The sequence below is a fragment of the Podarcis liolepis genome (genome assembly GCF_965112155.1).
Source record: "Podarcis liolepis genome assembly, chromosome: 16".
Classification (NCBI taxonomy): domain Eukaryota; kingdom Metazoa; phylum Chordata; class Lepidosauria; order Squamata; family Lacertidae; genus Podarcis; species Podarcis liolepis.
Window position 1 is genome coordinate 43,520,646 of NC_139567.1, and position 27,031 is coordinate 43,547,676.

The 27,031-nt window shown below is 51.5% G+C and overlaps 1 protein-coding gene across 1 annotated transcript; it reads left to right on the forward strand.

Annotated features, from left to right (window-relative positions):
* Positions 1 to 2,341: 2,341 nt before the first annotated feature.
* NUFIP2 (nuclear FMR1 interacting protein 2) lies at positions 2,342 to 25,901 on the forward strand. Its single transcript, XM_083480869.1, has 4 exons — positions 2,342 to 3,271; positions 14,659 to 16,353; positions 20,284 to 20,316; positions 22,048 to 25,901. Exons 1-4 carry the CDS (start codon positions 3,004 to 3,006, stop codon positions 22,098 to 22,100), a joined length of 2,049 nt encoding a protein of 682 aa, XP_083336995.1. The 5' UTR covers positions 2,342 to 3,003; the 3' UTR covers positions 22,101 to 25,901.
* The last annotated feature ends 1,130 nt before the right edge of the window (positions 25,902 to 27,031 follow it).

The following is a 27,031-nucleotide window of genomic DNA, read 5'->3' on the forward strand; positions in this document are numbered from 1 at the left end:
TCTTCCTAAAAAAAGGCAAACAACTTTGCAGGAAATTTTGAAATATGGCAACCTTAACTTTGTATTACTGGTCAAAAAAACAACATAGCTCAGTTGGTTACAGCATGGTGCTGATAACACCAAGGTTCCAGGTTCGAAACCTGGGGAAACTCAGCCAGATGGGCAGGGTATAAATAGTATATTATTGTTATTATTATCTGTGTATTCCTGCATTGCAGGGGTTTGGACTAGATAATCGTCGGGTCCCTTCCAACTCTACAATTCTATTTTTCTATGATCAATGCTAAGTTTGCCATGGTGACCATTCCTTCTCCATATCCATTCTTGGCTTTACTTGTAGCTGGTATTAAGTAGTTGGAAAACTACCCCCTGTCTTACGTCAAAGGGCATAAGCTGTTTTTAATATAATGTTGCAACTGGCCCTAGGACATTAAGATGGAGGGCGGGGAATTAATCAATTAATTAATAATTCGCAGCTCCCTTTATTGTTTCCTGGGGGTCTTCGTGCGCCTCCCCTCCTGCTTTTCCCAAAGCAGCATCTCTTGTGTGGTTAAGCGTGCCTGCGCGCGCGTGCGCGTGCGGATCTATAGAGATCGCGTGGGGGGGGGGAGCGGCTGCTTGGATGATCCACGTGTCTTTCCGGGAAGTGTCGCTCCTTCCTGATCCCAGCTCCGGTAGTGAGGTCATCGCCCGGATTTAGGGCATGAGACCATCCATTGCCAAGACTGGCAAAAGGTTGGTGGCGGGGGGGGGGGGCTCAGAACAAGTCACTCCTAGGATGGCAAGGGGGAGGGAAGCGCCCCCTGCCGCCCAAATCTGCGCTTGCAAAGTTTGGCGCGCCCGTGTTGGAAACGTGCAAATACTGTACGTCTGCATATATTGCCGCTTTTCCTCGCGCGTAAACGACGCGCGTTTTAAGTCCGCCTGCGCAAGAAAATAGAGAGGGAATAAAATATGAAAGCAAGGGCTGTGCCCAACTGAGTAGACCCATGGAAATCAATGGCGCCTGGAACGTGCATTCATTCCGATGAGTCTACTCTGAGCAGAGCTCGCATTGGCTCCAACTCCAAGCGCAAGGAAAGGCCGCAAGGCGCTTTCTAAGTTCACCCTGGCAACAAAAAAGGGAAGAGAGTATCCAGCTGATTTTTTTTTCTTGGAGAGGAGGAGGGATCAAAACAAGTTCAGTAAACCTGGGCCCTCGTGTTCAGGGTGCAGCGATCCTGGGATTAAAGCCCCCCGGAACTCAGTAGGGGCTGACTTCGAAGTCGCCTCACCTAAACTTTGGGCTCTTAGGCCTGCCTACCCCGAGATCAGTGGGGTTTACTCCCGGGTAAGGAGACTCACAATGCACACGTGACGGAGCAGGATGCGTGCTGAATTCTGCCTAGTCTGCAGGCATATACACAGTCGAAGAGCCAGCGGTCAGTGTCGGACGAGGCCCGGGTTCAAATCCCTCTCTCAGCCATGAAGCTCCCAGGATGACCTTGGGGGGTCAGTCCCTGCCCGCACAGGGTTGTTGTGGGGCGTAATTTAGGGGGAGGAATCAAGTATGCACCACCCTGACCTCCTTGGAGGGAAAAAAAGGGATAGAAGTGCAATAGATAAATACAAATAATTAAATTATATATCACGCACACATATACATACATGTTTGTGTAAGTTATTTAAACTGTTTTAATTACTGTATTTGTGTTTTACTTGTAACCCGCCCTGGACCTTAGGGGTGTAGGGTGGGTAATTAATAATGATAATAACAATAATAAATGTAAGTCTATTGGAGACGTTATTAGATAACAAGTGACCGATAAAGACCAAGTATTAATAAAATAATAATAATAATAGCATACACACATGTACACACGTCCACATCAGGATAATGTCCCATTCCCATTCTGGAATAAATATATGTGGTTGTGTGGATATATATATAGAGAGAGGAAGGAAATTGACAAAACCCTGATCATTCCGGAAAAGGGAAATGGACAAAACCCTGATCGTGACCACAGAGGAGAGCAAAACAGACCCGGATCCCTTTTCCTCTCGGGATCGCCTTGGGTCCCCTTGTTTTTGTCAACTTTCTATTCTTTGCTGCTCCTCCTTGCAGCCCCGAGCCGCGCCGCGTCCATCCCGGCAGCCAGCAAAGCCCCGAAAGCTCCAGAAAGGGGCGGCGGCGGCGGCGGCGGGGCGGGCGGCAGGAGCGCGCGCGCGGGTGGCGCCCCGTCCGCTCCCAGCTTTCCACGTCTCCCTTCCTGGGGCCGGGAGGAGGCGGGCGGGGGGGGCGGGGAAGCCGGAGGGGGCGGGGAGAAGCCAGGCCGGGCTCGGGAGCGCGCGCAGCGGCGGCGGCGGGGCTGCGTGCGAAAGCGCCTTTGGCGAAGCGAGAGCCGGATCGAGGGGAGCCAACGCCGCCGCTTCAACGCCTCGCCAACGCCGGCTTGCCGGGGAAGAAGGAGGCGAGACTCCGAAGTGCCGACGTTGGATTTGGCCGGAGAAAGCAGCCTGGGAAGCCCAGGGGGGGAAAAAAACCTCGGGAAGGAGAGACCCCCCCCAGCCCGTGCCAAGAATGATGGTGCTGAAAGGAGGAGGGAGTTTGGCACTTGGGAAGTAATACCGGAGGAGAAGAAGGGGGCGCAAAAAACCAAAGGGGGGGGGGGTCTGGCTAGGGCGGGGCCAGCGAGGCCCGGAAGCTTCTTGATTGCTGGAGATCGGTTGTCAGTCTGCTTGGATTCCCCCCCTCCACCCCCCCAGCTCTCTTTCCAGGCCGGGAGCGGAGCGGCAGACGGGCTGGGTGGCTGGCTGTTGCGCGCCGCGCTCCCCCCGGCGAGCTGTGGGCAGGGGCGTCCGGGAAGCGAGCGCGCGAGCCGAGAGAGACTCCCCTTTCCCCGGACGGTGCAGCCAACCAAGGGAGGATCCGGAGAGAGGGGGGCGCCAGAAGGATCGGGGGTGGGGGGAGAGCCAGCCGCCGCCGCCGCCGCCATCATCATCCGGAGGCCCCGTGGCTTTTCAATGGAGGAGCAGCCCGGCCACCAGCCAGCACAGCAGCAACAGCAGCAGCAGCAGGCGCCTCACCATCACCACCAGCACCACCACCACCATTACTACTACTACAACCACAACCACCACCAGCACCACCAGCAGCAGCACCTGGCCGAGGGCAGCGCGCCCGCCAAGGCCCCGCCGAAGGCGCCTTCGCAAGCCCTCAAGCATGAGCCCAAGCCCGGCGCCGGAGGAGGAGGAGCAGGCCAGCAGCCCGACGCGCCCAGGAAGAAAGCAGGTCGGCGGCCCAGGGCGCGCGCAAAAAGCCGGCCAGGGGTGGAGAGGGCGGCGCCGCCGGTCGGGGGCACACATATCGGGGCTGGGGGGGGGGCAAGGCATGCGGGCGGCTGAGAGGGGGGCCAAGCGGCTTGACCTCCGAGTTCTTTTTTTGGGGGGGGGTGGGAGATCCCGGCTGGAGGTCTCCGGGCGTGTTGCGCGCTTTGGAGAGGCCGAGGGGGGCCCCCTTGCCAGGAGGGAGGAAAGCGCTTTTTGGATATCGGATGGGAGCTGGCTGGTTTTTTTCGGGGGCAGAAGTAGATGGGGGTATGGATCTGGGCCTTTTTGGGGGGCGGGGGGAGAAAGCCAGACCCCGGTGTTTCCATGGTGCCTCGCCACCCCAGACCTTGAGCGGCGTCGGTCTCCCCACGGCTTGCCTCGGATGGGGCCTGAGAGGAGGGAAGGCAGCTCGTTCTTGGGGGACAAGAAGAATAAAAATATGCTACCAGGAAGGTTTGGGAGGGGGAGATTCCCACTGGATCCCGGCCAGAACCAGGATGGGGGTGGGATTCGTGGTTTCTTGTTTTTTGGGGGAGGAAAAATCACATCCCGGATCTGAATCGGGAAGGCAGTAGAGAGGGTCTTTATTTGCTTTCACTTTTTAACAGGGTACACTCGGACCTTCGCAACCTGAAAGGTGGGAGCTGTTTTGGGGATGCAGAGAGAGAGAAAAATCAGATTATTTCTGGTGGCGGGCGCATTTCGTGCCGCAGACACGAACCTTTTCGGGGAAGATGAGGGAAATACCTGGGACCCCCAGTCCGAGCCAGGAGCGACCCTTAGTTAATGTATGGGAGGGGGTTTAGGGCGACCAAGAAGGGCTGGGGTCCCTCTGCTGGTCCCCAAATATCTCTGATTTTGCCTGGGGTCGGGAGAGAGAGACTCTCAAGCCAGGACGGGGATGGAGGTGGGGGGCTGGGGATATGTGCACCATGGCTTGGGGGGCTGGGAATGATGGCGTGTGTATTGGGGGGGGGCTTAAATGTGTACTTTTGGGGCGAGGCCGGCCTCGCTGAGACCCGAGCGCGGCGCTTCTCCTCTCCTGGGGGAGAAGAGGGGGCTCTGTTTGGGGCGGGGGTCTTGGGCCTGGCTGGGCCCGGGAAGAGGCGGCGGCAGCGGAGCGCAGAGACCCGGGTCTTCCGCCCAGGCCTCCTCCCTCCTGCCGGCCCTTTCGGGGGGCCGGGAGGGACCCCGTGCTCTCGAGGCCTGGCAGCCGGCGAGGCCGCCTCCTTCCCGGGCCTTCTCCTCCTCCTCCTCCGCCGGGGCCTTCGCCGCCATGTTGGGCGGGAGGAGAGCCGCCGAGGCCGCCACCGCCCTGGCCTGGCTCGGGCCTAGATGGGCCCCGGCCGGCTCCGCGCCATTGTCCGCCAGGGTCGGGGGCTTGGGGGGTTTTGGGGGGGGCGGCGGCGGGAGGATGTCTGGAAGCAACAAGGGGTTTTTGGGGTGGGGGCGCGGGATGGAGGAAGGGGGCTTTCTTTGGGGGAGACGGGGGCGGGTGGGTTTTTAGGGGCGCAAGGCAGACCGGGAAACCTGCGAAGGACAGGTATGGTTTTTTTGGGGGGGGGCTTTGTTAAGATTTATGGTTGAAAGTCTTGCCTCCCCCTCCCCTGCAAGGGATTTGGGGTCGTGTGTTACCTTCACCCGGTTTTGCCCTCCTAACAACCCTGCCAGGTGGGCTGGCTAGAGGAAGAAGAGGTGATTGCTCCCAAGGTCACCTGGTTAGCTTGGGGGTGGGGGAGATGATTTTTGAACCCCGGTGCTTTTAACCTGCAACAGCTTGTTTTCTTCTAATTCTCAACAACTTCTCCCTAATGATGATCTCTGTCGTGCAAGCGGAAGGGAGCTCCAAAGGTCATCTAGTTCAGCCTTGGATAACGTGGTTGCAGCTGATGGGAGTTGTAGTCCAAAACATCTTGGGGGGGGCAAGCCTAAGCAAAGGGGAGCCCACCACCTCCCAAGAGGGATTTGTTCCATGGTTGTTACTACCCCACTCATAGGAGCTTAGGGATTCTTGCTGTATTTTATCCTTGCAAAAGCTTTGCAATGAGGCCCGGTATGTGTGTTTGTGTGTGTGTGAGAGAGAAAGATTTGCTTCTTGGCTGATTCGAACCCAGGTCTCCTAGACCTAGTGTGCCGTTTGAGCCACAATGCCACAAGGGCTTCTGTTGTGGAAGTGTCTGGGAAGATTTGTGTGGGTACCAGAGCCTCCAAATGTATAGCAAGGACTTGAGCTGTGGGTGCCATGGGGAGAGAGGCAGGTCTTGGACAGAGAGTTTAAAGCCCCCTTTCACCAGTTGAACAGTCATGGCCCTCTCCATCCCATCCACCTCCCAAAATGCTGGGAACTGTGGTCTGTTAAGGATGTTGGGGGTTGTAATTCTGGGAAGGATCTCCTGGTGGTCTCCTCAGCACCCTTTGCAAACTACAGTTCCCAGGATTCTTTTGGGGGATGGATGTGTCCCTTAAGCAGGTCCAAGGGATGCCTCTTCCTGAAATGTTTTGAGCACTAACTGCCTGGAAGAGTGGACAGTTCTGGGCCAGATCAGAGGAATTTGTGGCCCCCTGGAAGTTGCTGGGCTTCCTATAGCCAGTGTGCAAGTGGTTCGGGGATGGTGGAGCCGTGGTCTAGCAACATCTGGAAGTCTCCAGGTTCCCCTTAGATCAGGCATGTCCAGCAGGTAGACCGCGATCTACTGGTAGATTATGGGGGTGTCTCAGGTAGATCGCCACCTCCTAGGTCAATTCCCGCTCCCCCTAAAAAAGCTCAAGAGCTTTGATTTCCCCCAAAAAAGTTCAACAACTTTGGTCCATCTTCCAGTGACAATGACCAGATCACTGCTAGTTTTTTTAATACTGTGAGTAGATCGCAGACTCTTGGAAGTTGGACATCCCTGCCCTAGATGAAATTCCTTGTAGGGCAGCTGCTTTCTTCAGCTGAGGCAACCACTTCCCACAGTATTTTTGTATGAAAACATGAATGCTTAAGAAACAAACCCAACCCTCAGTTATGTCCCTTAAGCCAATACAATATGGGGCATTTCCTATTAAAATCATTTTGCGGAGGATGTTGGCCAGATTGTGCGTGGTCCAGATCTTTACCCTGCAGCTGGCAAAAAACTTGAATGAAGCCTCCCTGCGTTCTCTTCATGGGCCTTATAAGTGACCAATTCTGAAATAGTGAGCCCCCAGACATGAAGTGTGCAAGGTGGTCCAGGAGCCGTAAACTCCCCTCTCCCTTTTTAGTGATCCATTAAAACCTTCCTTTCATGGATAGGAAGGTGTGAGGACACTGATGTCCCTGTTCTGTAGAAAACTCTCCCCATCCTGTCTCTCCAAATAAATCTTCAGTAAGTGGACAGAAGAGGACTTGTGGGGAAAATCTTTGATTCGATTCCTCTCTTTTGGGTTGTTTTAGTCAGGAACCAGCGTGCGCGCGAACACACAGATGGGTATTTGTACGAAATAGTAATAATACAAATAGCAACAGAAATTTATATATTGTTTATAGGTCAGTAACTCTTCACATGGTTCACAGTAACAATATTTAAAGGCAGAAGCAAAATTTTGTACCCCAAAATTTTGCAGCAGTGAAGCTAATTTGACCTGAAGGTTTGCTTAAAAAGGCAGGCCTGCAAGCCTGTTTTCCACAGTAAAATGTTAACAGCAGGACGATGCTCCAAAGACTTGGTGCTGCCGTTGAAAAGGCCCCGTCTCGCCTTAGTGCAGGTGTGAGGAACCTTTGGCCTTCCTGATGTTTCTGGGCCATGGCTCCCCTTATCCCTGACCGTGGGGTCTGCTTGCTGTGGGGGATGATGGGAGTTGTAGTCCAACATCATGTGGAAGGGTTGTCATCCCAAGGCCTTCACAGGTCGAAGACAATGTACCGTATTTTTCACTCTATAAGATGCACCAGACCATAAGACACACCTAGTTTTTGGAGGAGGGAAACAAGAAAAAAATATTCTGAATCTCAGAAGCCAGAACAGCAAGAGGGGTCTCTGCGCAGCGAAAGCAGCAATCCCTCTTGCTGTTCTGGCTTCTGGAATAGCTGCGCAGCCTGCATTCGCTCCATAAGACGCACACACATTTCCCCTTACTTTTTAGGAGGGAAAAAGTGAGTCTTATGGAGCAAAAAATACGGTAGGTTAAAAAGATGCAGTAACATATTGCATCCTTGAAAGTTCTGGGAAGCTCAAAAGCTTGTGGATCCCAACAGAGGGTCGACCAGAGATCCTGGATCTTATTCATGACATTCATAACATTAATATTTATTTGCTGTGTGCAGTTCTGGTTGCCTCACCTCAAAAAGGATATTGTAGAGTTGGAAGCTGTTCAGAAAAGGGCAGCCAAAGTGATCCAGAGATAGAGCGAGACTCCTAGGAGTTGCAGCATTTGGGGCTTTTCAGCTTAGGGGTGACATGATAGAAGTTTATGTGTTTATGTATGGAGAAAATGGATAGGGAAAAGTTTGTCTCCGTCTCTCATAACACTGAAATTCGTGGACACCCAGTGAAGCTGATTTAGATTTAGGACAGGTAAAAGAAAGTTCTTCTTCACACAGCGCAGCGTCAAAGCTATGGAACAGGAGGCAGGGATGGCCACCGACCGAGGTGACTTTAAAAGACTATTAGACAAATTCATGGAGGAGGAAAGTACTGTATTTTTTGCTCTATAAGAATCACCTTTTCCCTCCTAAAAAGTAAGGGGAAATGTGTGTGTGTTATGGAGTGAATGCAGGCTGTGCAGCTATCCCAGAAGCCAGAACAGCAAGAGGGATTGCTGCTTTCACTGCGCAGAGATCCCTCTTGCTGTTCTGGCTTCTGAGATTCAGAATTTTTTTTTTCTTGTTTTCCTCCTCCAAAAACTAGGTGCGTCTTGTGGTCTGGTGCGTCTTATAGAGCGAAAAATGCGGTATATCGAATGCTGCCAGCCATGGTGGCTTTGCCCTGTCTCCACAGTCAGAGGCAGGAGTGCTTCTGGAGGCTGGTTGCTGAAAACCACAGAAGGTGGAAGTGCCCTTGTTATCAGTCTCTGCTTGTGGGTTTCCCACAATGGGCATCTGGTCGGCCCCAGTGAGAGCAGGAGCCAGTGTGGTGTAGTGGTTAAGAGCAGTAGTCTCGTAATCTGGGGAACCGGGTTCGTGTCTCCGCTCCTCCACCTGCAGCTGCTGGGTGACCTTGGGCCAGTCACACTTCTCTGAAGTCTCTCAGCCCCACTCACCTCACAGAGTGTTTGTTGTGGGGGAGGAAGGGAAAGGAGAATGTTAGCCGCTTTGAGACTCCTTAAAGGGAGTGAAAGGCGGGATATCAAATCCAACTCCTCCTCCTCCTCCTCCTCCTCCTCCTCCTCCTTCTTCTTCTTCTTCTTCTTCTTCTTCTTCTTCTGGTTGAAATGGGCCATTGGCCTGATCCAGCAGCCTCTTTCTTCTTATGTTCTTGCTCAATTTATATCACACCATTCCTCCCAAAGGAGTCCAAGGTGGCTGGCTATTATTATTATTATTATTATTATTATTATTATTATTATTATTCTATTTATCCTCTGAGAATAGCTTCCTGTGAGGCACCTCTAAGCGATTTACAGTACTTTCATCTCTCCCAAATGCAAAAGACACCCTTCCCAGGCCTCTTGACCTTTGTAATGTTGCATCAAAGTTGGAGGAGATCTCTCCAGAACAAACACCTGCCATTTGCCCTGCACACATCACAGATTTCTCCTCCATTGCGTTGGCATGGGCTGATCTCCCACACTGCCGCTGGACCGTTGTGGCCACATAACTGCTGCGTTTCGGGCCTGAAGTCTCTTCTCCCCACCCCCCACTGGAATCTCAACATCCGTCAACATAGTCAACCCTGGCACCCTTCGCTTTGCATGCAAGGAGAGGGTGCTGCCATACCTGCAAGTCATGGGTGCACCCCTGGCTTTCAGACTGGGTTCTGGGGCTCATCAGAGGTGGCCGTCCCGAAAGCCAGTTTTTGTCCTCTCTGGACAGCTGGCTCTCTGCGCTGAGATGCGGTTTGGATGTGTTCTGGGCCGCACCCTTGGTTTAGTGGGGAAACTCCACACTGTTTGGATTGCACCCCGCAGAATGCGTCCTAGAATCATTTGTAGCACGCAGAGATTTGTAGCAGGTCTTTGGTTTCCTAAATAATATTATATTAATAATAATTTATTATTTATACCCCGCACATCTGACTGGGTCTCCCCAGCCACTCTGGGCGGCTTCCAACCAAATATCAAAAACAATACAGCGTCAGACATTAGAAACTTCCCTAAACAGGACCACCTTCAGGTGTCTTTTAAAAGTAAAATAGTTGTTTATTGCCTTGACATCTGCTGGGAGGGTGTTCCACAGGGTGGGCGCCACCACCGAGAAGGCCCTCTGCCTGGTTCCCTGTAACCTCACTTCTCGCAGCGAGGGAACCGCCAGAAGGCCCTCGGAGCTGGACCTCGGTGACCGGGCTGGATGATGGATAAATGCAGAAGTGGTTCCAGTTCTCTGAAGTTTGAAAACCACCTTAATAACGTGGGGAAAACCAGTGGAGAAAAGATTGGTGTCTTTTCCCTGTGAGATCCTTGGAATGTTTTCGGGCTCCCAGCAGCCAGCATGGCCAGTGGTCATGGATGGAGGTACTTGGAAGTCCAGTGGCATTTGGGAAAAGGCCGTAGCTCAGGGCTGGAGTATTTGTTTTGCATGTAGGAGGTCCCAGATGCAGTCCTTGGTATCTTCAGGTCAGACTGGGAATGAATCCTTTCTGAAGCTGGAGAGCTGCTGCCAGCCAGTGTAGACAGTACCAAGTTAGATGGGCTCCCCATAAGGCAGTTTCCTATTTTAATCCTTGATTCAGAGCCATCAGGTTTGGAAACTTTCTGCATTTTGAGGGGAAAGGGCTGTAGCTCGGGGATGGGGGGGGGGAGACGACCTGTGTGGCCTTCCAGATGCTGTTGGACTCAAACTTCCAGCAGCCAGAATGGCTGGGGATGATGGGATTTGTAGTAACATCACACCTTGGAGGGTCACTGCCTCCCTGCACAGGCCTCCAGGCAGTGTTAGAAACTAGAGTGGAAAAGCTAGAAGCCAAATGGCTCCTGGGACCTGAGTTGTGGGCGCCAAACAGAACGTCTAGTTGCCATTTTGGCGGGGAGTCAGCAACTATTTATTTATTCTTTTGATAAGCAGGAATTAATTTGCAATTGACGTAAGCAACACATTGTTAGTATCACTTTTTTAGCAGAAATTGTTAACGCATGTTTAATTTGGTGTTGACAATAAAAATACTGGTACTGTACTTCAGTTTTCCAAACACTCTACTCTTTATTGTTAAACTCTTTGACATATTGTCTGTCCTTAACAGTTACTTCGAGGCTTCAAAGGGCCTACATTTCCGTAATCCTGGAGTGTCAGCCAGGAGCAAAAAAATGGCGCCCAGTCTTTTTGAGGCGCTTGCAAATGGAGAATTTTTAGGCGCAAAATTCGCCTGGCGCCCTGCTAATTTTGAACTCTGCCTCAAGGGCGTCTTCTGTTTGTATACTTGGAAAATCTGGACCAGAATGTAAAATAATAATGGAAGGGGTTTTGGTGCTCCTGGTTCCCAAGCCCTGCATTTCTGAATTGCGGTGTCTGTTTGGTGACTTTCGAACTCGCTGCCACAGGAGGTAGTGACAGCCTGGGCATGGAAGGCTTTAAAAGAGGATTGGGCAAATCAGTGGAGGGGAGGGGTATTAATGGATATTAGCCACGATGGCTACTTTCTGCCTGCTTCTAAATCTCAGTTGCGGGGAACTGCAGGAGAGGAGAGGGCTATTGTGCTCGCATCCTGCATGCAGGTTGCCCACAGGAACGTTGCACTAGATAGGCCTGATCCTGGTAGTTTTCTCTCCTTAGGTTCTCAAGTTTCTTACCGGTTCATCACCTTCCCCCAGTGCAACACTGCTATGCCCATGTGCCTTCTCTTTCTCTCTAAACGTTTCTAAAGAACAGCAGTGGCAGAATAAATATTAACAGGAAGAAAAGATCCTTCGCCAGCCGAGTCTCTGCGCGCTTAGCAGTTTCCAGGCTGTGGAAATGGCTGGTGCCCTGGCCTAATCCACTTAAAGTTGGAGCTGGGAGCAGCCTCTGCTGCTCGGAGGTGTTTTGGCCCCTCTCTTAGTCTGTAGTTCTTGGGGTGGACCACTTGGGACGGTGGTGAACAGGGGGCAGCTTGCATCATCAGCTCATAGCTCTCTCCTGTATTATAAGGCAATAGCTACATGCAGAAAATTAAGCGTTAGCTGCTTGACGGTGGAACAGACTCCCTTGGAAGGGAGAGGTTAGGACTAGATGGACCTTGCGATCCTTTCAAACTCTACAATTGCCACAGAGATCATGGAATCGTCGAGTTGGAAGGGACCCCAAGGGTCATCCAGTCCAACCCCCTGCAATGCAGGAATCTTGTGCGCAACATGGGGCTCAAACCCACAACTCTGAGATTAAGAGTCTCCTGCTCTTACCAGCTGAACTAAAATAAGGGCTCGTCCTGCGGTTCCAGTTTCCCTCGTGCCTTCGCATGGTATTTTTATTTGGGAAGGAATTGGAGAGCATAGGGCATTGGTGCTTTCGAACTGCTAGGTTGGCAGGAGCTGGGACTGAGCAACGGGAGCTCACCCCATCACAGGGATTCGAACCACCAACCTTCTGATCGGCAAACCCTAGGCTTTGTGGTTTAACCCACAGTGCCACCCGCGTCCCTGCTCCTGCCCACCTAGCAGTTCGAAAACACATCAAAGTGCAAGTAGATAAATAGGTACGGCTCTGGCGGGAACGTAAATGGTGTTTCCGTGTGCTGCTCTGGTTTGCCAGAAACGGCTTAGTCCTGCTGGCCACATAACCTGGAAGCTGTACGCCGGCTCCCTCGGCCAATAAAGCGAGATGAGCGCCGCAACCCCAGAGTCAGCCACGACTGGACCTAATGGTCAGGGGTCCCTTTACCTTTACCTTTAGGGCATGGGTAGGCAAACTAAGGCCCGGGGGCCGGATCTGGCCCAATCACCTTCTAAATCCGGCCTTTGGATGGTCCAGGAATCATCGTGTTTTTACATGAGTAGAATGTGCCCTTTTATTTAAAATGCATCTCTGGGTTATTTGTGGGTCATAGGAATACCTTCATTTCCCCCCCAAAAATATAGTCCGGCCCCCCACAAGGTCTGAGGGACAGTGGCCCCCTGCTGAAAAAAGTTTGCTGACCCCTGGCATAGGGGCATAGCTCAGGGGTGGAGACCATCAGCCTGGCAACCAGAAGGCTCTTGGTTCCATCCCTAATGGCATCTCCAGTACATACAATGCTGATCCGCCCATGGATTTACTCTGCGTTAGAAAGCTCCCCGCATAAGCCTGAGGTCTCCTGGGCATGGGCTGTGGCTCAGCTGTGGAGCATCTGTTTTGAATTCACATGGTCCTAGGTGCATCCAGGAACGCAGGAAGCTGCCTTGATCGGAGTACACAGAGAGTTGGTCCGCCCAGCTCAGTGCAATGGGTTTCAGGCAGAGTCTTCCCCGGCCCTACCTGGAATGGATAATTTTTTTTGTCTGGGAACAGCAGGGCCACGTCTCAGCACCAAAAGTCCCCTGTTTCCATCAGTTGGGAGGTTTTTGGCATTGTGCTTGGCGCAGCAGAGTTGTGCTCCCACCTTGTAGGGGGGATAAATAGGTGGGGGGAATCTCTTGAGTCATGTTGAATTTTGGAGCAGGCAGACGTTTCCACCCACTCCGGAACTCAGCATAAGACGGAAGTTCTGCCCCCAAGTTCTCTGCAGTCCGCGGGGAATCTGTGGGCCCCATTGCCAGAGGGCAGGAGATGCAACACCCCCCCCCCAAAAAAAAACCCCAGTTAAAAAACGAGCATTTAAAAACATTAATAAAATAAAATTAGCGGTAAGCTAAAAGACACACGAGGGCGTTCTGCGTTTCTGGATAGGCTTGCCTAAATGAGCATGTTTTGAGCAGTTGCTGCAAAGTACAGCGAAGGCGCCTGCCTGGTGTCAAGTGGCAGGGAGTTCCAAAGTGTAGGGGCTGCCACACTAATCCTTACAAATGTGAAACGGGGATTATGTGGCACCCGTAAGAGGGCCGCTTCGCAGAGCGAAGCTGTCAAGTGGGCTTATATGGGGCAAGGAGATCTCTGGTCCCAAGCTGGCAAGGACATTGTCTGCTAATAGTAACGCCTTGAACTTGGCCTGGCAGCAAGTGGGCACGCAGCGCAGATCTCTGAGCACCTGTGTCGTGGGTCTCGCTTCTGTCAGCAACCGTGCTGCAGCATTCTGCATTGACCGCAGCTTCCAGATCAGGTGCAAGGGAAGCCCCACGTAGAGTGCCTTGCGGTAGTCCAGGCTTGAAGTCCCCAGTGCCTTTACTACTGTGAATCTGTTTGGGTTGGCGCATCCACATTGTGTGGTCCATTGAGGTCCGTGTTCCTATCGTACGCCTGCCCCCCGTGCAAATCTTGAGGGAAAATGAATAAATAACAGACGTACCTGGGTGCTGAGCACATAGATTGGTTCTAACAGGAGCAAAAGCAACTTTTAGCTCCTTCATGTGTAAGAGTTTGAGGGAGAACCACATATGCTACCTTGCCTCAAAGAAAAAGGTGAAATATAAGTGCAATTAATCGATCGATTATTTTTTGTGGTAACCCCCCCTGGCACCTTAGGTTGGAGGGCAGGAACTGTATCATTCTGCACCCAGATGTTCTTGAATACAAATAATAACAATAATGTTTGATGGACTGAGCTTCTTTAATATGCTGCCTTTCCCCTGTGAGTCTGACCCAGCCAGCTTACAGCCAGTGTTAAAACTCGGATATATGATCTGATCACCAAATAGCACGTTAAACCTAGGTTATGGTTGCCATAAATGGAATGTCTAGGTGCCAGGTTTTTTCACGTTGGAAGTATTATTATTATTAATAATAATTACATTTCTATACCACTTTATATTTTAAAGTACAAATCTCAGTGCAGTTGACAACACACTAGAACATCAAATGAAACAATCCAGAATAAAACAAATTCAAGCTTCCAGGGCAGTATTTCAGACCCATTTTGCTTTACCCGGCTGCCAACTTGGCATCCAGGGATCTTCAAATCGTTGCCACTGGACCCACGCCAGTCGCAAAACGCACCGGGCGCCTGGCTAATTTCTAACCCTGATTCCAGCAAGTGTCTACTTGCGGGCGATGACTGTGGTGAGCCTCCAGGCGCAGAGGCTGTCTACCCTCAAAGTCCCAGTTGAAAGCGGGCAAGAGGGCAGTCTAGGTGGGATACGAACACAGCACAGCCTCTGACCTTAACGCTTCTGCCTTTCTTTCCCTCCTAGGCTACGGCGAGCTCAATGGCAGCGTTGGAGAACGGGAGTCCCCCCCAAAGAGCTTGAACGGGGGCGATGCTGCGGCCAGCCCCATTTCCCGGGTTCCCAATGGCAGCCAGACCCCCGGAGACCCCGCCCTGGCGCTCAAGCAGACTGTGAAGGGGAGCGGTGCCTTTGGGAAGCTGGGGCTCAAGCCCAAGGGCTTTGTCCCCAAAGGGGCTGCGGACAAGAAGCCCGAGAAAGGCTTTGAGGGCCGGTCCCCCGACAAGCCTGAGGCCCTCTGTATCCCCAACGGCATGGTCTCCACGGGGTACATCGCCAACGGCTACGTCGCCAGGGGGGCCGACAACGACGGCAGCGGCTCAGAGAGCAGCTACACCACCCCCAAGAAGCGGAAGGGGCGCCGCAACAGCGCCAAGGGCTGCGAGGCGCTCAGCCTGGCGCAGACCGCACCGCACGAACCCTCGGCCAGCACGGCGGCCTCGAAGCAGGAGCCCGAGGGCGGGGAGGCGAAGGCGGGGGCCAGGGTGGACGCCCCCAAGCCGGCTTGGAAGTGCGAGGCCGGGCGCGGGAAGCCGGGCGACGTGCCGCCGCGGAAGAACTCGGACGGGAAGGCCGGCGCCGCGGCAGGCAAGAAGTTTGAGGAGCGGCCAAAGGGCAAGCACGTGCCGGCGGCCTCCTCCAAGGAGGACTCCTGGACGCTCTTCAAGCCTCCCCCCGTCTTCCCGGTGGACAACAGCAGCGCCAAGATCGTCCCCAAGATCAGCTACGCGAGCAAAGTCAAGGAGAACCTCAACAAGGCCGCCGCGCAGAGCGCCTCCTCCCCGACCCTCTCCTCGTCCTCGTCTTCGTCTTCGTCCTCCTCCCTGTGTTCGTCGTCTGCCGCCGAAACCCAGGCGCAGCCCCCCGGCCGCCTCTCGCAGGTCCCCATGTCCGCCATGAAATCCGTCACCTCGGCCGGCTTCTCCAACGGGCCGGTGTTGGCGGGGGCCGACCGGGGACCCCAGCCCCTCCTCGTGCCCGGTGGGGTCCTCTTGGCCTCGGAGGCGGGGCCCCTGGACTTGGCGGGCCTGGGGGGTGTCCCGGCGGAGCCTCCCCCGCCCAAATCCAGCCTGTTCATCTACCCGTCGAATATGCAAGCCGCTCTCCTCAGCGCCGCCGCGCAAGCCGAGACGCCGCCGCCGCCTCAGGCCAGCCAGAAGAGCCTGGGTGACATTTTCCAGAACCAGTGGGGGTTGTCGTTCATCAACGAGCCCAGCGCCGGCCCAGAGGCGGGTGCCAGGAAGCCGGCAGGCCCCCAGGCTGCGGAGGTGACATTTCAGGGGGAGGGCCCGGCCGCCCTGGCACCCCCGGGGGCCGAGGTGGCTCCCTTGGGGCCCGAACCGCCCGCCTTCCCCAAGGCCTACGAGCTGGACAAGCGGACTAGCCTGCAGCTGCCTGGCAGGATCCTGAAGCTGGCAGCCGCGGGCGAGGCAGCCGGCGGCTTCCTCTCGGAGCCCATTCGGCCCGGCGGGCAGTGCCAGGCCGAAGCGGGCGGCACCTTTGTGTTCCTCTCCAAGGACTGCCACGTAGAGAGGCGCCTGGCCTCGCCCACGAACCATTTGTTAGTTTCCGCCAAAGAACTGAGGTGCCAGAGTGGCCTAGGAAGGAAAGAGAGTTGGGGTGATTTTGACCTGAGGGCGGCTGTTCTATATCACACTCAAGGTAAATCTATATCTTCGTTGGTGTCTTGCTTCAGGCTCCGGTTCTGTCTGGATTGAGTGCGGGTTTGGGGAACGGTTTTTTATTTTAAATCATGCTCTTTGGAGAAAAACGGGGTCCCAGAGCAGCTTGCAGACCATTGACAGGGGGAAAAGTAAAGTAAAAAAAAAGGCCTTTTACAGCCTCAAAGGACGCAGCATGAAAGGAAAATGGGCTGGGAGGGAGGAGGAAAGAGACAAACCCCACTTGGTTTTTGTCAGGGGGAAATATCCAAGTGGGCAGGTGTTGTGGTGAGAAACAGCCGTGCGGATGTCGGAAGATAAATGGTTTTATAGATTATGTGTCTGGTTGGAGTGTCGGTCTGAGAAAATGGACAGTCGAAGCATCTCACTTCTTATTTGAGGCTGCTAGAGCATCGTTAACATGCCTATTTATTCATTTTTTATTTTCTCCCCTGCCCCTTTGTATTTGTGTGTGTGTGTGAGAGAGAGAGAGAGATCCAACACTGTCCCCCCCCCCCCCCGATTCTCCTGCCCCATGCCATTCCGACATCTGCAGCCTAAGGATGTGGGGGAAACACCTGTTCCTTTCCTATCCAGATGTTGCGTTACGCTGTTGGTTCTTTATAGGTTGCCTTGCAGACCCCCCAAGACGGCTCACCATGCAAATACCATGCAGTAAAAATCGCACTGTAGCTTGCAGCACTTCACAACAACGTGTTCGTTGTCCCATCCCAGTGAAAACGTTAAGAGAGGAAGGCTATAAGTACTTTAAGACAGCAGGGGCTCCTTATTTTCCGTGTCCCCTTTCCTTGCAAAAAAAAAAGAAAAAAAAAAGAAGTGAAAATATGGGTTGCTGTGTTTTGTGGCAGCCACCAGGTCTCAGGAGCAACAGTGATTTCCAGGGGGCAGAACTCACCAATGGTGGGAGCTGCTTAGGTGCCAAAGTGCTAAGTTCTAAAGTTGTCTTTTTCAGGGGGTCCAGGACAAGCCTCAGTAGTGTAAGGGGGGGAAGTGGCAGTTTTGCAAAGGGACCCCCCTCAGCCGTGGAGGTGGCCTCGCTCCTCTCCTATGGTGGCCTCTGCCAACCTGACAACATTCTGGGTGTTTTCGACTACAACTCCATCAGCCCCACCTGGAAGGAGGTTTTTTTTGGGGGTGGAATGGTGGGGGAGAGCCTTGCTTTCTCTTGACGCCCCCTCCGGCATCTTCAGCTGTCCTCTTCCTTTGAGATTAGGGAGGGGGAGCCTCTGGCGGCCCCTCCAGGCGCCGCTAGACTACAACTCCCATCGTTCCCAAATGTGATTTGGAGTCCCAGCACCTGGGGGGCATGCAGGTTCCCCCCCCTGATGTCATCCAGTGCCAGATAGGGGCAGAGGGGTGCTTCTGGGAAGGTGGTTAGCGGGGCAAAGATGTCAGTCGTCTTTTTGAACCGCAGCAGCTGGTTCCATAAGGTAGACTGCGTCCAGACGTGGAGGTTATCTTCTCTGGCAGCAGAAAGGGGCAAGGCTGACTTCGAATCATAGAATTGGGAGGGACCGTGAGGGGCATCTAGCGCATTGCAGGAATCTCAGCACCAGGTCCCCCATCCAATTTGAAACCATATCAGACCCTACTTGGCTTTGCAAATGTGCTAGCCGGTTTATGGCTACACCAGTAACAATTTTTGCAGATCGGGGGCCGTAGGGCAGGGGTACCAGAGGCGGCAACCCCCCTCCAGATGTTTCTGGTCTCCTGACTCCTTATTATCATCGTCCCTGGCTTTGCTGGCCACTGGGAGTCGGAGTCCTGTCAACATCTGGGGTAACGGAAGCCGTTAGGGAACAAAAGAGAGTTTGGGTCGCTGTGACTCCTGCACTGCCCCCTTCCAACTCTGCCATTCTGTGAATGGGTCTAAGCTCACCACATCCGCTCTTTTTCTAAACTGCGTAGTGATATGTTTTCAATGAATATCTGACACACGCAAAAAAGGAGGTGGGTATTTATAGCAACACTTGAGCTGCTTCAGAGTCACAGGGAGAGGTTTGCATGCGGAGCAGGCCTTGACATTAAGAGCAGGGCCTCAGCCCGACGTCAGAGCGTCCGCTTTGAAGGTGCCGGGTTCAATTCCCGACGTCGTCTCTGAAACCCGGTCAGTGCCAACAATGCTGAGCTAGGCTCTGTTTAAGGCAGCCCCCTTTGTTCCTCTGAGACGCCACCTTGGCACCTGGGTCCTTCCCAAAGCGATGCTTTTTGAGGGCATCCGCCAGGAAGCACCCCAGCCGAGGCTGCGCCCTTGGCAGGGGGCATGAGAGTTGAAGTGCCTTGTGTCTTGACCGTCCCGTTGGGCCGAGGAAGCTGCTGCCTTATAGCTGAGCAGGCTCTTCATGAGTAAAGCTGCCCAAGGCAGGACCCTGAAGAGGAGGAGGAAGAGGAGAAGGCTTCCTCTCCAAATCTTGGACAACGCAGGCTTCTCCCCTTTTAACGGGCTGGTCAGAAATAAAATCAGAGCACTCCTCTTTTGCTGAGTGGTGTTTTGATGCCTCCAAGAGGTGTGATCACTCTTTTTTTAAAAAAATATAAATTTTTATTAGTTTTTTAACATACCATTTTCAACAATAATTCAACATACTTTTACATCTTACTTAATTTTTCTATTTCCGTCAGTCCTGTCTGAAAATTTCCCAATCTAATCTCTTAGGACGCGTTTCTTACTTTCCCTTTTACATTTAAAACTCAGAACCAATATCTCTTATCTTTTTCTACTTTGTAACACTTTGTATATTTCTCCTTACAAAACTTCTTGTAGCGTAATTTGCTGGTTACAATTGCTCTTCAAATACTTCATATGCTTCTTCCAGTCTTCTGTAAATCTCTGGTCCCGCAGGTTTTGAATCCTTCCTGTCGTTTTGCCCAATTCTGCATAGTCCATTAATTTCGTCTGCTGCTCTTCTTTCGTTGGAATTTCTTCTGGCTTCCACTTCTGGGCTAACAAGATTCTTGGCGCTCTTGTTGCATATAAGAACACTTTGCCATCTTGCCTCCAAGAGGCGGGATCACTCTTTTGCCCATCTACCCCAAGCTTCTTGACTCTGACCAGCAGCAGCTTTCCAATCTTTCTGGGCTGGATAGATTGGTCTCAACTAGGGCCAGGGCCATTTCAGTACAGTGGTACCTCGGGTTAAGTACTTAATTCGTTCTGGAGGTCCGTACTTAACCTGAAACTGTTCTTAACCTGAAGCACCACTTTAGCTAATGGGGCCTCCTGCTGCTGGAGCACGATTTCTGTTCTCATCCTGAAGCAAAGTTCTTAACCTGAAGCACTATTTCTGGGTTAGCGGAGTCTGTAACCTGAAGCGTATGTAACCCGAGGCACCACTGTACTGGCCCCGACTTGGTGGGACGCTCTGCCACAAGAGACCAGGGTCCTGCGGGACTTGACATCTTTTCACAGGGCCTGCAAGACAGAGCTGTTCCGCCTGGCCTTTGGTTTGGACTCAGTCTGACCCTTATGTTGCCCTCCCCTTATGGTTTTGATCTATGGGCTATTATTAAAACGAGGCTGCATTTTAAATTGTATTTTTAACCTGTATTTTAAATTGTCCCCCCCCATTATGTTTTTATTGTAATTTTACTGGTGTTACTTGCCCTGAGCCCAGCTCTGGCCAGGGAGGGTGGGGTCTAAATAAACATTTATTATTATTATTATTATTATTATTATTATTATTATTATTATTACCCTCTTTGGCCTGATTCAGCAGGTGACCCTTTTCTTCAAGGCAAACCAGAGAGCCCTTAAGTGTAGCTAAATAAAAATAGGTGCTTGGCGTCCCAGATATCCTGTTGAAATTGGGGGTGGGTGATGGTATCGCTTGAAGAAACATCCTTTTGTCGAATGCTCCACAAAGATCCGAATCTGAAATACTTAACTATCCCCTCTTCTCTCTCTCCACAGAAATGGAAACAATTTGTAATTTGAAAAAGCAAGGTAAGAATCTCTCGACGGCCACGACAATCTGCTTTGCCTCTGCCCCACTGCGAAGGAAGGGCCGGTTAATTTATTTTGTGTAGGGGGAGTTGTGTGGAAATTCGGCTGCCGATGGTGGAGGACTGTGGCCTTCCAGCGTGACCAGTGGGCAGGGATGCTGGGAATTCCAATTCAGCAACATTGGGAGGGCCACTCCATTAAAAAAACCACAATAATTTACCATCAACAACAGCCCTGTGGTGTAGATCAGGCTGAGACCATTGGGACCCTCGCAGGGCTTCCTTGCTTGTATAAATTTGAACCCAGGGATGATGGGATTTTTTTCCAAGAGGGAGAGAGACTCTGCCACAAACCAGTGTTTGGGAACTCTCCTCTGGGAGGCTTAATTGTTTAGCTGGTTTAAACTAATCTTAATTTCCTGTAGGAAGGACCCCAGTGGCTTTATGTCAGGCGAGGGGAACCTTTGTCCTTCCAGATGTTGCTGAATTGCAGCTCGCCTCATCCCATTGGGGACGCTGGCTGAGGCTGATAGAAGCTGGAAGTTCAGTTACATCTGCAGGGCGAAGGTTTCCACCCATCAGCTTAATATGCAGGAGGAGGGAGAAAACCAGGTATTCTGCCTTGACCTCTTTGTTTTCATAAAATTTATATACTGCTTGATTATAAGCTTTATATAACACGTTAATTATTTTTTTAAAAAGCAAAAGAGGTTTGCAAGAATAATGATGCAACAAAATGATCAGTCCAAACCATTAAAAGCAATCATTTGAAACACAGAAGGTGATTAAAATCAGGACTCTGCTGTACAACTGCAAATAAAACGTTTTAGGTGCGTTGTAAAAAAAAAGTAGCAAAAGTGCCATTACACAAATGTGACACTAGATGGCGATGGTGAGCTATGCAAAACTCAATGTATTTTACAAAACGTTTTTTAAAAAAGCATTTTCGCAGCGTTTTTTATACCGTATTGGCCCTAATATAAGCTGCACTCCCCCCCCCCAAGATTCCAACCGTGAAAAGTTAAAAGTGCGGCTTATACTTGCGACCTTATGGTATCGCTGCTAGAGCAGCTGCCCATGAGGGCTGCCGGGGGTGCAGGACGACAGCGCCCCTCCCGGCTGTAGCTCCCAAGCCTCCCCTGAGTAAGGAAGGGGGGAAGGAGGCCGCCAGCAAAGTGAAAAAATAATAATAAAAAATTAAACTGCAAAAAAAGAAAATGGAACACATGTCAACATGTCTGGACAGGCTTGCCTACAGAAAAATGCTTTCAGCAGGCGTCAGAAAGAGCATACGGGGATATCAATTGGCAGGGAGTTCCAAAGATCGTTTTCCTAAAAATGCAGAAAGGGGCCACCCATGTTTGGGCCGGTTCCACAGAGCTAAGTGGGCGTAGGCGGGGAAGGGGACCACGCGGGTAGTTTGTACGCTTGAGGACCTGACTTGACACTCGCTGTGTTGGGAGACATTCTGCACAGAAACATGCTTCTACCTTTAAGAACAGTTTTTGTAAGCTCTGGGCTAATTGATTGCGGCTGGCCATGGGTACAAAAGGAGAAAAGCTGCAGCTTGACCTCTGCCTGCAGGAAAAACACCCACAAGCTTTGTTGTTTTGAAATAAAACCTTTATTTGGTTTGGTTTTACACCAGTCTCATGGTGTCACAGTCTCTTGTCATCTGCCACCAGTGAAAAATCCCCCTCTAACACGCTGTGTTTCTCCCCCCTTTCTCCAGACCCCAAAAGGATAATCACTTACGACGAAGCCATGGATCACCCCGACCAATGATAGGAGCCGCGAAGGGCCGCTGACTCTCTCGCCGCCGTTGCCTCTCTGCCGCGAGCCTCGCAGCTCCCCACACATCCAGAAGGGCGGGTGGCTGGGGCGGCAGTTCTGGGGTGGCGAAAAAGGAACTAGAATCGCAGGATAATATATACAAATCTATATATATATATATAAATCTATATATATATATAAATATATATAAATCTATATATATTAGTTATTTTAAAACAAATTGAAGAACAGGGGCCTGCGGGCACGGCGAGACTTTTCACGTGGAATTGGCAGAGACTCGCGTTACGGAATTATTTAAACTTCGGTTCTGAGTCCTCTCCCCTTACAAAAAAAGACTCATGCTTCTTTCTCCCGCCACCGACCTGTGCAAAACCGGACAAGAATTCTTAACGGGTAGAGACTCTGTCCCCCCCCTGCACGGTTCTGGACATCTGCAGGAGAGAGAGGGGGGGCCTCCAGCCGTTTTTCCGCCGGGAGTCTGCAATGGCCGACAACACACTAAGTCTCCGGGAAGCCCCTCTGTTTTCCTCCCCTTGCGCCCCAATATTTCCCTCCATTGCTTTTGGTTTTACTGGAATCCTAAAACCGAAAACTGCAGGGTCACGGGGGGGGGGTGGCACTCGGAGCGTTGGAGGGTTATTTCTTTCCCCCACCCCACCCCTTGTCGAAGTGAAGGTGTGATGTGGAGGGGAAATTGGTCTTAAAAAACCCTGCGTCTGCCCCTCCGCTCTCCTTCAGGGGAAACCAAAAAGATGCTATCACTACAGTCGTGTCATCTGCACACACCTGCCGTTTCGGTTATGATGGGTTTTGGGGGGGGGGAGTGTGTCATCTGTGACGGCCACCGTCCAAAACTTTACAGATCGCCAGAAGAGTTTTTAATTTTATTTTAAAGAAGCGGTTTGGGGGGGGGGTTGGCTTTTTTTGGGGGTGGAGAGGGAACGATGGCAAAGGCAGGGGGGTTAAAATTGCCGTTCCTCCCGCTTGGCACTGTATCCCTAGGAAGAAGCCAGCGAAGCTGTTTGTTCAGCCTGTAGGTACTCTTTTGAGTTTTTCCTCCCCCTGGATGATCCTTTCATTTTTCCCGTTCTCCGTCAGTCCTCTGCTGCAAAGCTGGAAACGTAAGGAAATTGTGATTTCTTCCCTCCGCCCTTTGCTAACTTTTCTAAATAACGCCGGTGTGTGTGTGTGTGTGTGTGTTTACACACATTACAACTCCTATCTGGGAATTTCTTTTTCTAAAAGGAAAAAAAAAACCCCACCAGGCCTTACCTTTTACTATTTCTCTCCCCCCCCCCCAGCTCATTTCCCTCAGGCAATTAATGTTTTTTTTATGGTCTGACATCGGGAGGCCTGTTCGAATGGATTTCCGCTGTCTATTTTTATTTTTATTTTGATCTGGGCTTTGCTTCTGCTCCCCCCTCACCCCCAGCTTTTCACCGCAAGAGCAGAAACGGAAAGAGGTTGCGAGTATGGCGTAGAAAGCTCTAATAAAGTCATTATTATTTTTTTGCCTTTTGCAGAAATCCAAATTTGGGGGGTGGGGCTGGCAAGGGGGCAAGCTGTGGAGTTTGGCAAGGCGGTCGTGCTGTGATTTCTTTTTTTTGGAGGCGCCGATAGGCAGGAGCCCCTCTTTCTGTGAAAGGGTTGGCCCAAAAACAAATCAATTCCTGGGTGCCCCATGGAAGGGGGGTCTGCTCTTCTGAGAATTCCCCAGAGTGGACTCAACAAAGATCTGGTGGTGGTGGTGGGGGTACATCTTGCTTCAGTGTGGCCTGTTTTTTGTGGGGGGGGGATAGGTGTTGAAGAGGGGGGCACGCCCCAGTTCAGCCCCCTGCCCTGCTCAGACCTCCACTGCCTATCCTCAAAACTACTGGAGTGTCCTTTTAAAATGCCTTTTAAGAAAGAGAGGGGAAAGCCCAACTTGGGTGCTTCTGTTGCAAGTTGCTCTTGGCCAAAAAAGTAAAATAAATCTTAAAGTGAAGCCCCCCCCCCCCTTTTTAAAGCAATCACGTGAATTTAATAAAATTTCATAGTTGAAGTGTTAAACAACTGATACAAAAATACATCTGTGAGTTTTATACAATACAAATTTAGTTAGTAGAAGTGAAAAGGTTCATTCAGCAGCCAGAACCGTATTCCTATCTTCACACCAGGAAAGTAAAAGTCCTTTTCAGGGTACCTTCATACATAAATTTCATTTCAGCCATAGATAGAAGTGTTAACAGCAAAGTCTTGGCTTGTTTTCTATAGATACTGGCTGCCTGAGAAAGGTGTAGAACGAAGGGAGATACGACGACAGGGAGAGAAAGTCGACCGCTGCCTTGACAATGAACAAAGCAAATTCAAGTTTCCAAATTCATTAGCAATGCCATAAGAGTTTCAATCAGCTTGGCAAGTGAAGCCCTTTTTAAAAGAATGCTAGCTTTTTTTCTCCCCCCCCTAAAAAAAACCATTTTCCTAGATGTGCTCTTCCCTTCTTTTTTTTGTAACAGCTGCCTTCTCCATTCTGTTACTAAATTTCCACCCCTAAAATTAAAATAAGGCCCCCCTCAAATCCCAATGGGGGTTTGACCAGTTTCCAGCCCAGGCTGGTGTGTTGCTGCCTAGTGATTTTCCTCTGGTGGCTCTGATTGGCCTCGTAAGATGTCGGGGGGGGGGGTTCCTCTTATTTGTGGGTGCCATGTTCCTGCCTCCTCCACAAACTCCCCCCCCAGCCCCCTTAAACCTTCCCATTTTTTGAGGGGGGGTTTCTCTTCACAAGGTTCTCGACATTCTTTAATAATAAGAATTTAGTCTCTCCCTCCTCAGTTTTATTTGTGTGTCAAGACGTAGGTGGGGGGGGGAGGGGAGTTGAGCTGTGAGGAATGTAGCCCCAGCGTGGGGAGCCTTCAGTCCTCCAGGCGTTGCTGAACGACAACTCCCATCAGCCCCAGACACTGTGGCCAGGGATGTAGGGAGTCGTAGTTCGGCAACGCTCAGAGGGCGCATTGCAGCACATGGAAGGGATGCTTTTAATACATGGACCGGTCTTCTGCCGACCGGGCGCCTTCCAGATGTGCTGCGCTATGGCTCCTGTGCTAGACTGATGGGAGAAGTAGCCTGGAACATCTGGGGAAGCTGGTGTGGCTTAACAAGAATATTGTTGGGCCTCCAACTCCCATCCTCCCTGTCTATCAGCTGTGCTTTCTGGGGGCTGATGGGAGTTGTAGTCCAGCAGATCCGAAGGTTTTCCGCAGCAGCCGTGCCGTAATCTAAATAACAGGCAAAATGTGTCCAAGTGTGGCTCGCCGGTTCTTCCTCCCAATACAGCCCACCATCTTTAATGGGGGGCAGGAGAGTCAAGGTTTTAGTGTCTTTTTCAAGGTATGTGGCCCCCAAGGTGGAACTGCAACCCTATTCTTAGCTGCAGAGGAGAGAATTCATGTGATATCTCCCAGCTTGCAAGATGGCTTTGTTTGATGTGCCTGGAGGGGGGAGAAGGTGTTCACCCCCCCCCATTTTCACTAAATCCCCTTCTCTCTGGTTGTCAGTATTTGGGGGAAAGGGGTGGGAATAGGACAGGATGTGGCCTTGCTGGAAGAGAGTGGATTTATCTATTGGACATGACCCTGGAAATATTTTGATCGGGGCGAGCAAATTCCTGGACGCCGTGGGGCACAGGTGTTTTTGCATTGCAGCCAGATGCTCCCACGGAAATGGTAAAAATGTACAAAGGAAGCTGTCGAGATGCCGTTCCCTTGGCTAACCTGTAGAATTTTTTTTAAAAAAAATAAACAGAAATTGAGACTACTTGCACCGACAAGTTTCTAGCTTCCAGCCAGAGTTCTCCAGCTCTCGTTTGTGGCTCCGTTGATCTGCTTTGCCTACAGCCAGCTCTCCATCCCCCAATATGTGCAAGTCTATGGGAGACAAAAGATGTTGGGGGGACGGACCCCAGACCTCTCTGTGCTGCATTGCTTGAACCTAGGAATTTGGTTGTTCAGAGGCGGTCGGGTTGGGAAATTGCAAGGGCGAAAGGCTGGGCGCTTCACAGATGCTGCTGGGTGCATGGCAGCTGAGCAGTGATCAGGATGGGGCCGAATGGGCCACTTTTTAAACCAGAGTTGGCATCCCCATAAAGTCAAGCCTTTCTGTCCTGTTTGGTCCCTGAAGTTGCCCCACTAGCTCCTGTCTATGAGGCTTATTGTGTATTGCTAAGCCAGGTGTGTGTGTGTACACTCTGTAGCTGCCTGCTCCAGCCACCTGTGTGGCCAGGGAAGATGGAAACTGGTCCATCAGCATCTCTGGGCGGACCACAGGCTCATCACCTCTGCAGCAGGGAATTTGCTTCTAGAGGAGAGAGGGGCTGTGGCGGGAGTCCCAGAAAGAGAGTTTGTGTGCTGCCTACAAAACCGAGCCACCCCTGGTCTCTTGCGACGCTGCAGACCTCTCATTTCCGAAGAGCAAAGGTCTTGGTGGCTTTTTCAGGCAGTGGCAAATATATCGATTCCTTTTGAGCACCATGCTTTGTACCTGGCTAGATTGTTCTCTTAACTCCGCTTCTCTTATCGGCCTTGATGGGTTTTTGAAATCCATATCATTCTGGGGGCCGGGACGGGACTCCACATTACATATAAGCTTTTGCAGATTTCCTGTCCTTCCCAGCACTGGCTGCCCTTTCCCGTTCAAGTGCTGGGAAGATAGTCCAGCCTGCTTGACACTCTTTTTTAAAATTATAGTTATCATAAAAACAAACTTCGTAGGTGTTGCAAATACCAAGGACGGGGGTGGGTGGGTTTTTTTGGGGGAGGGGGGAAAGCTGCTGGAATAATTCCCCAGCCTGGTACTCTTTAGATGTTTTGGACTACAACTCCCATCAGCTGATGGGGCTGATGGGAGTTGTAGTCCAAAAAGAAAGGCACAAGGCTCATGAAAAGCTT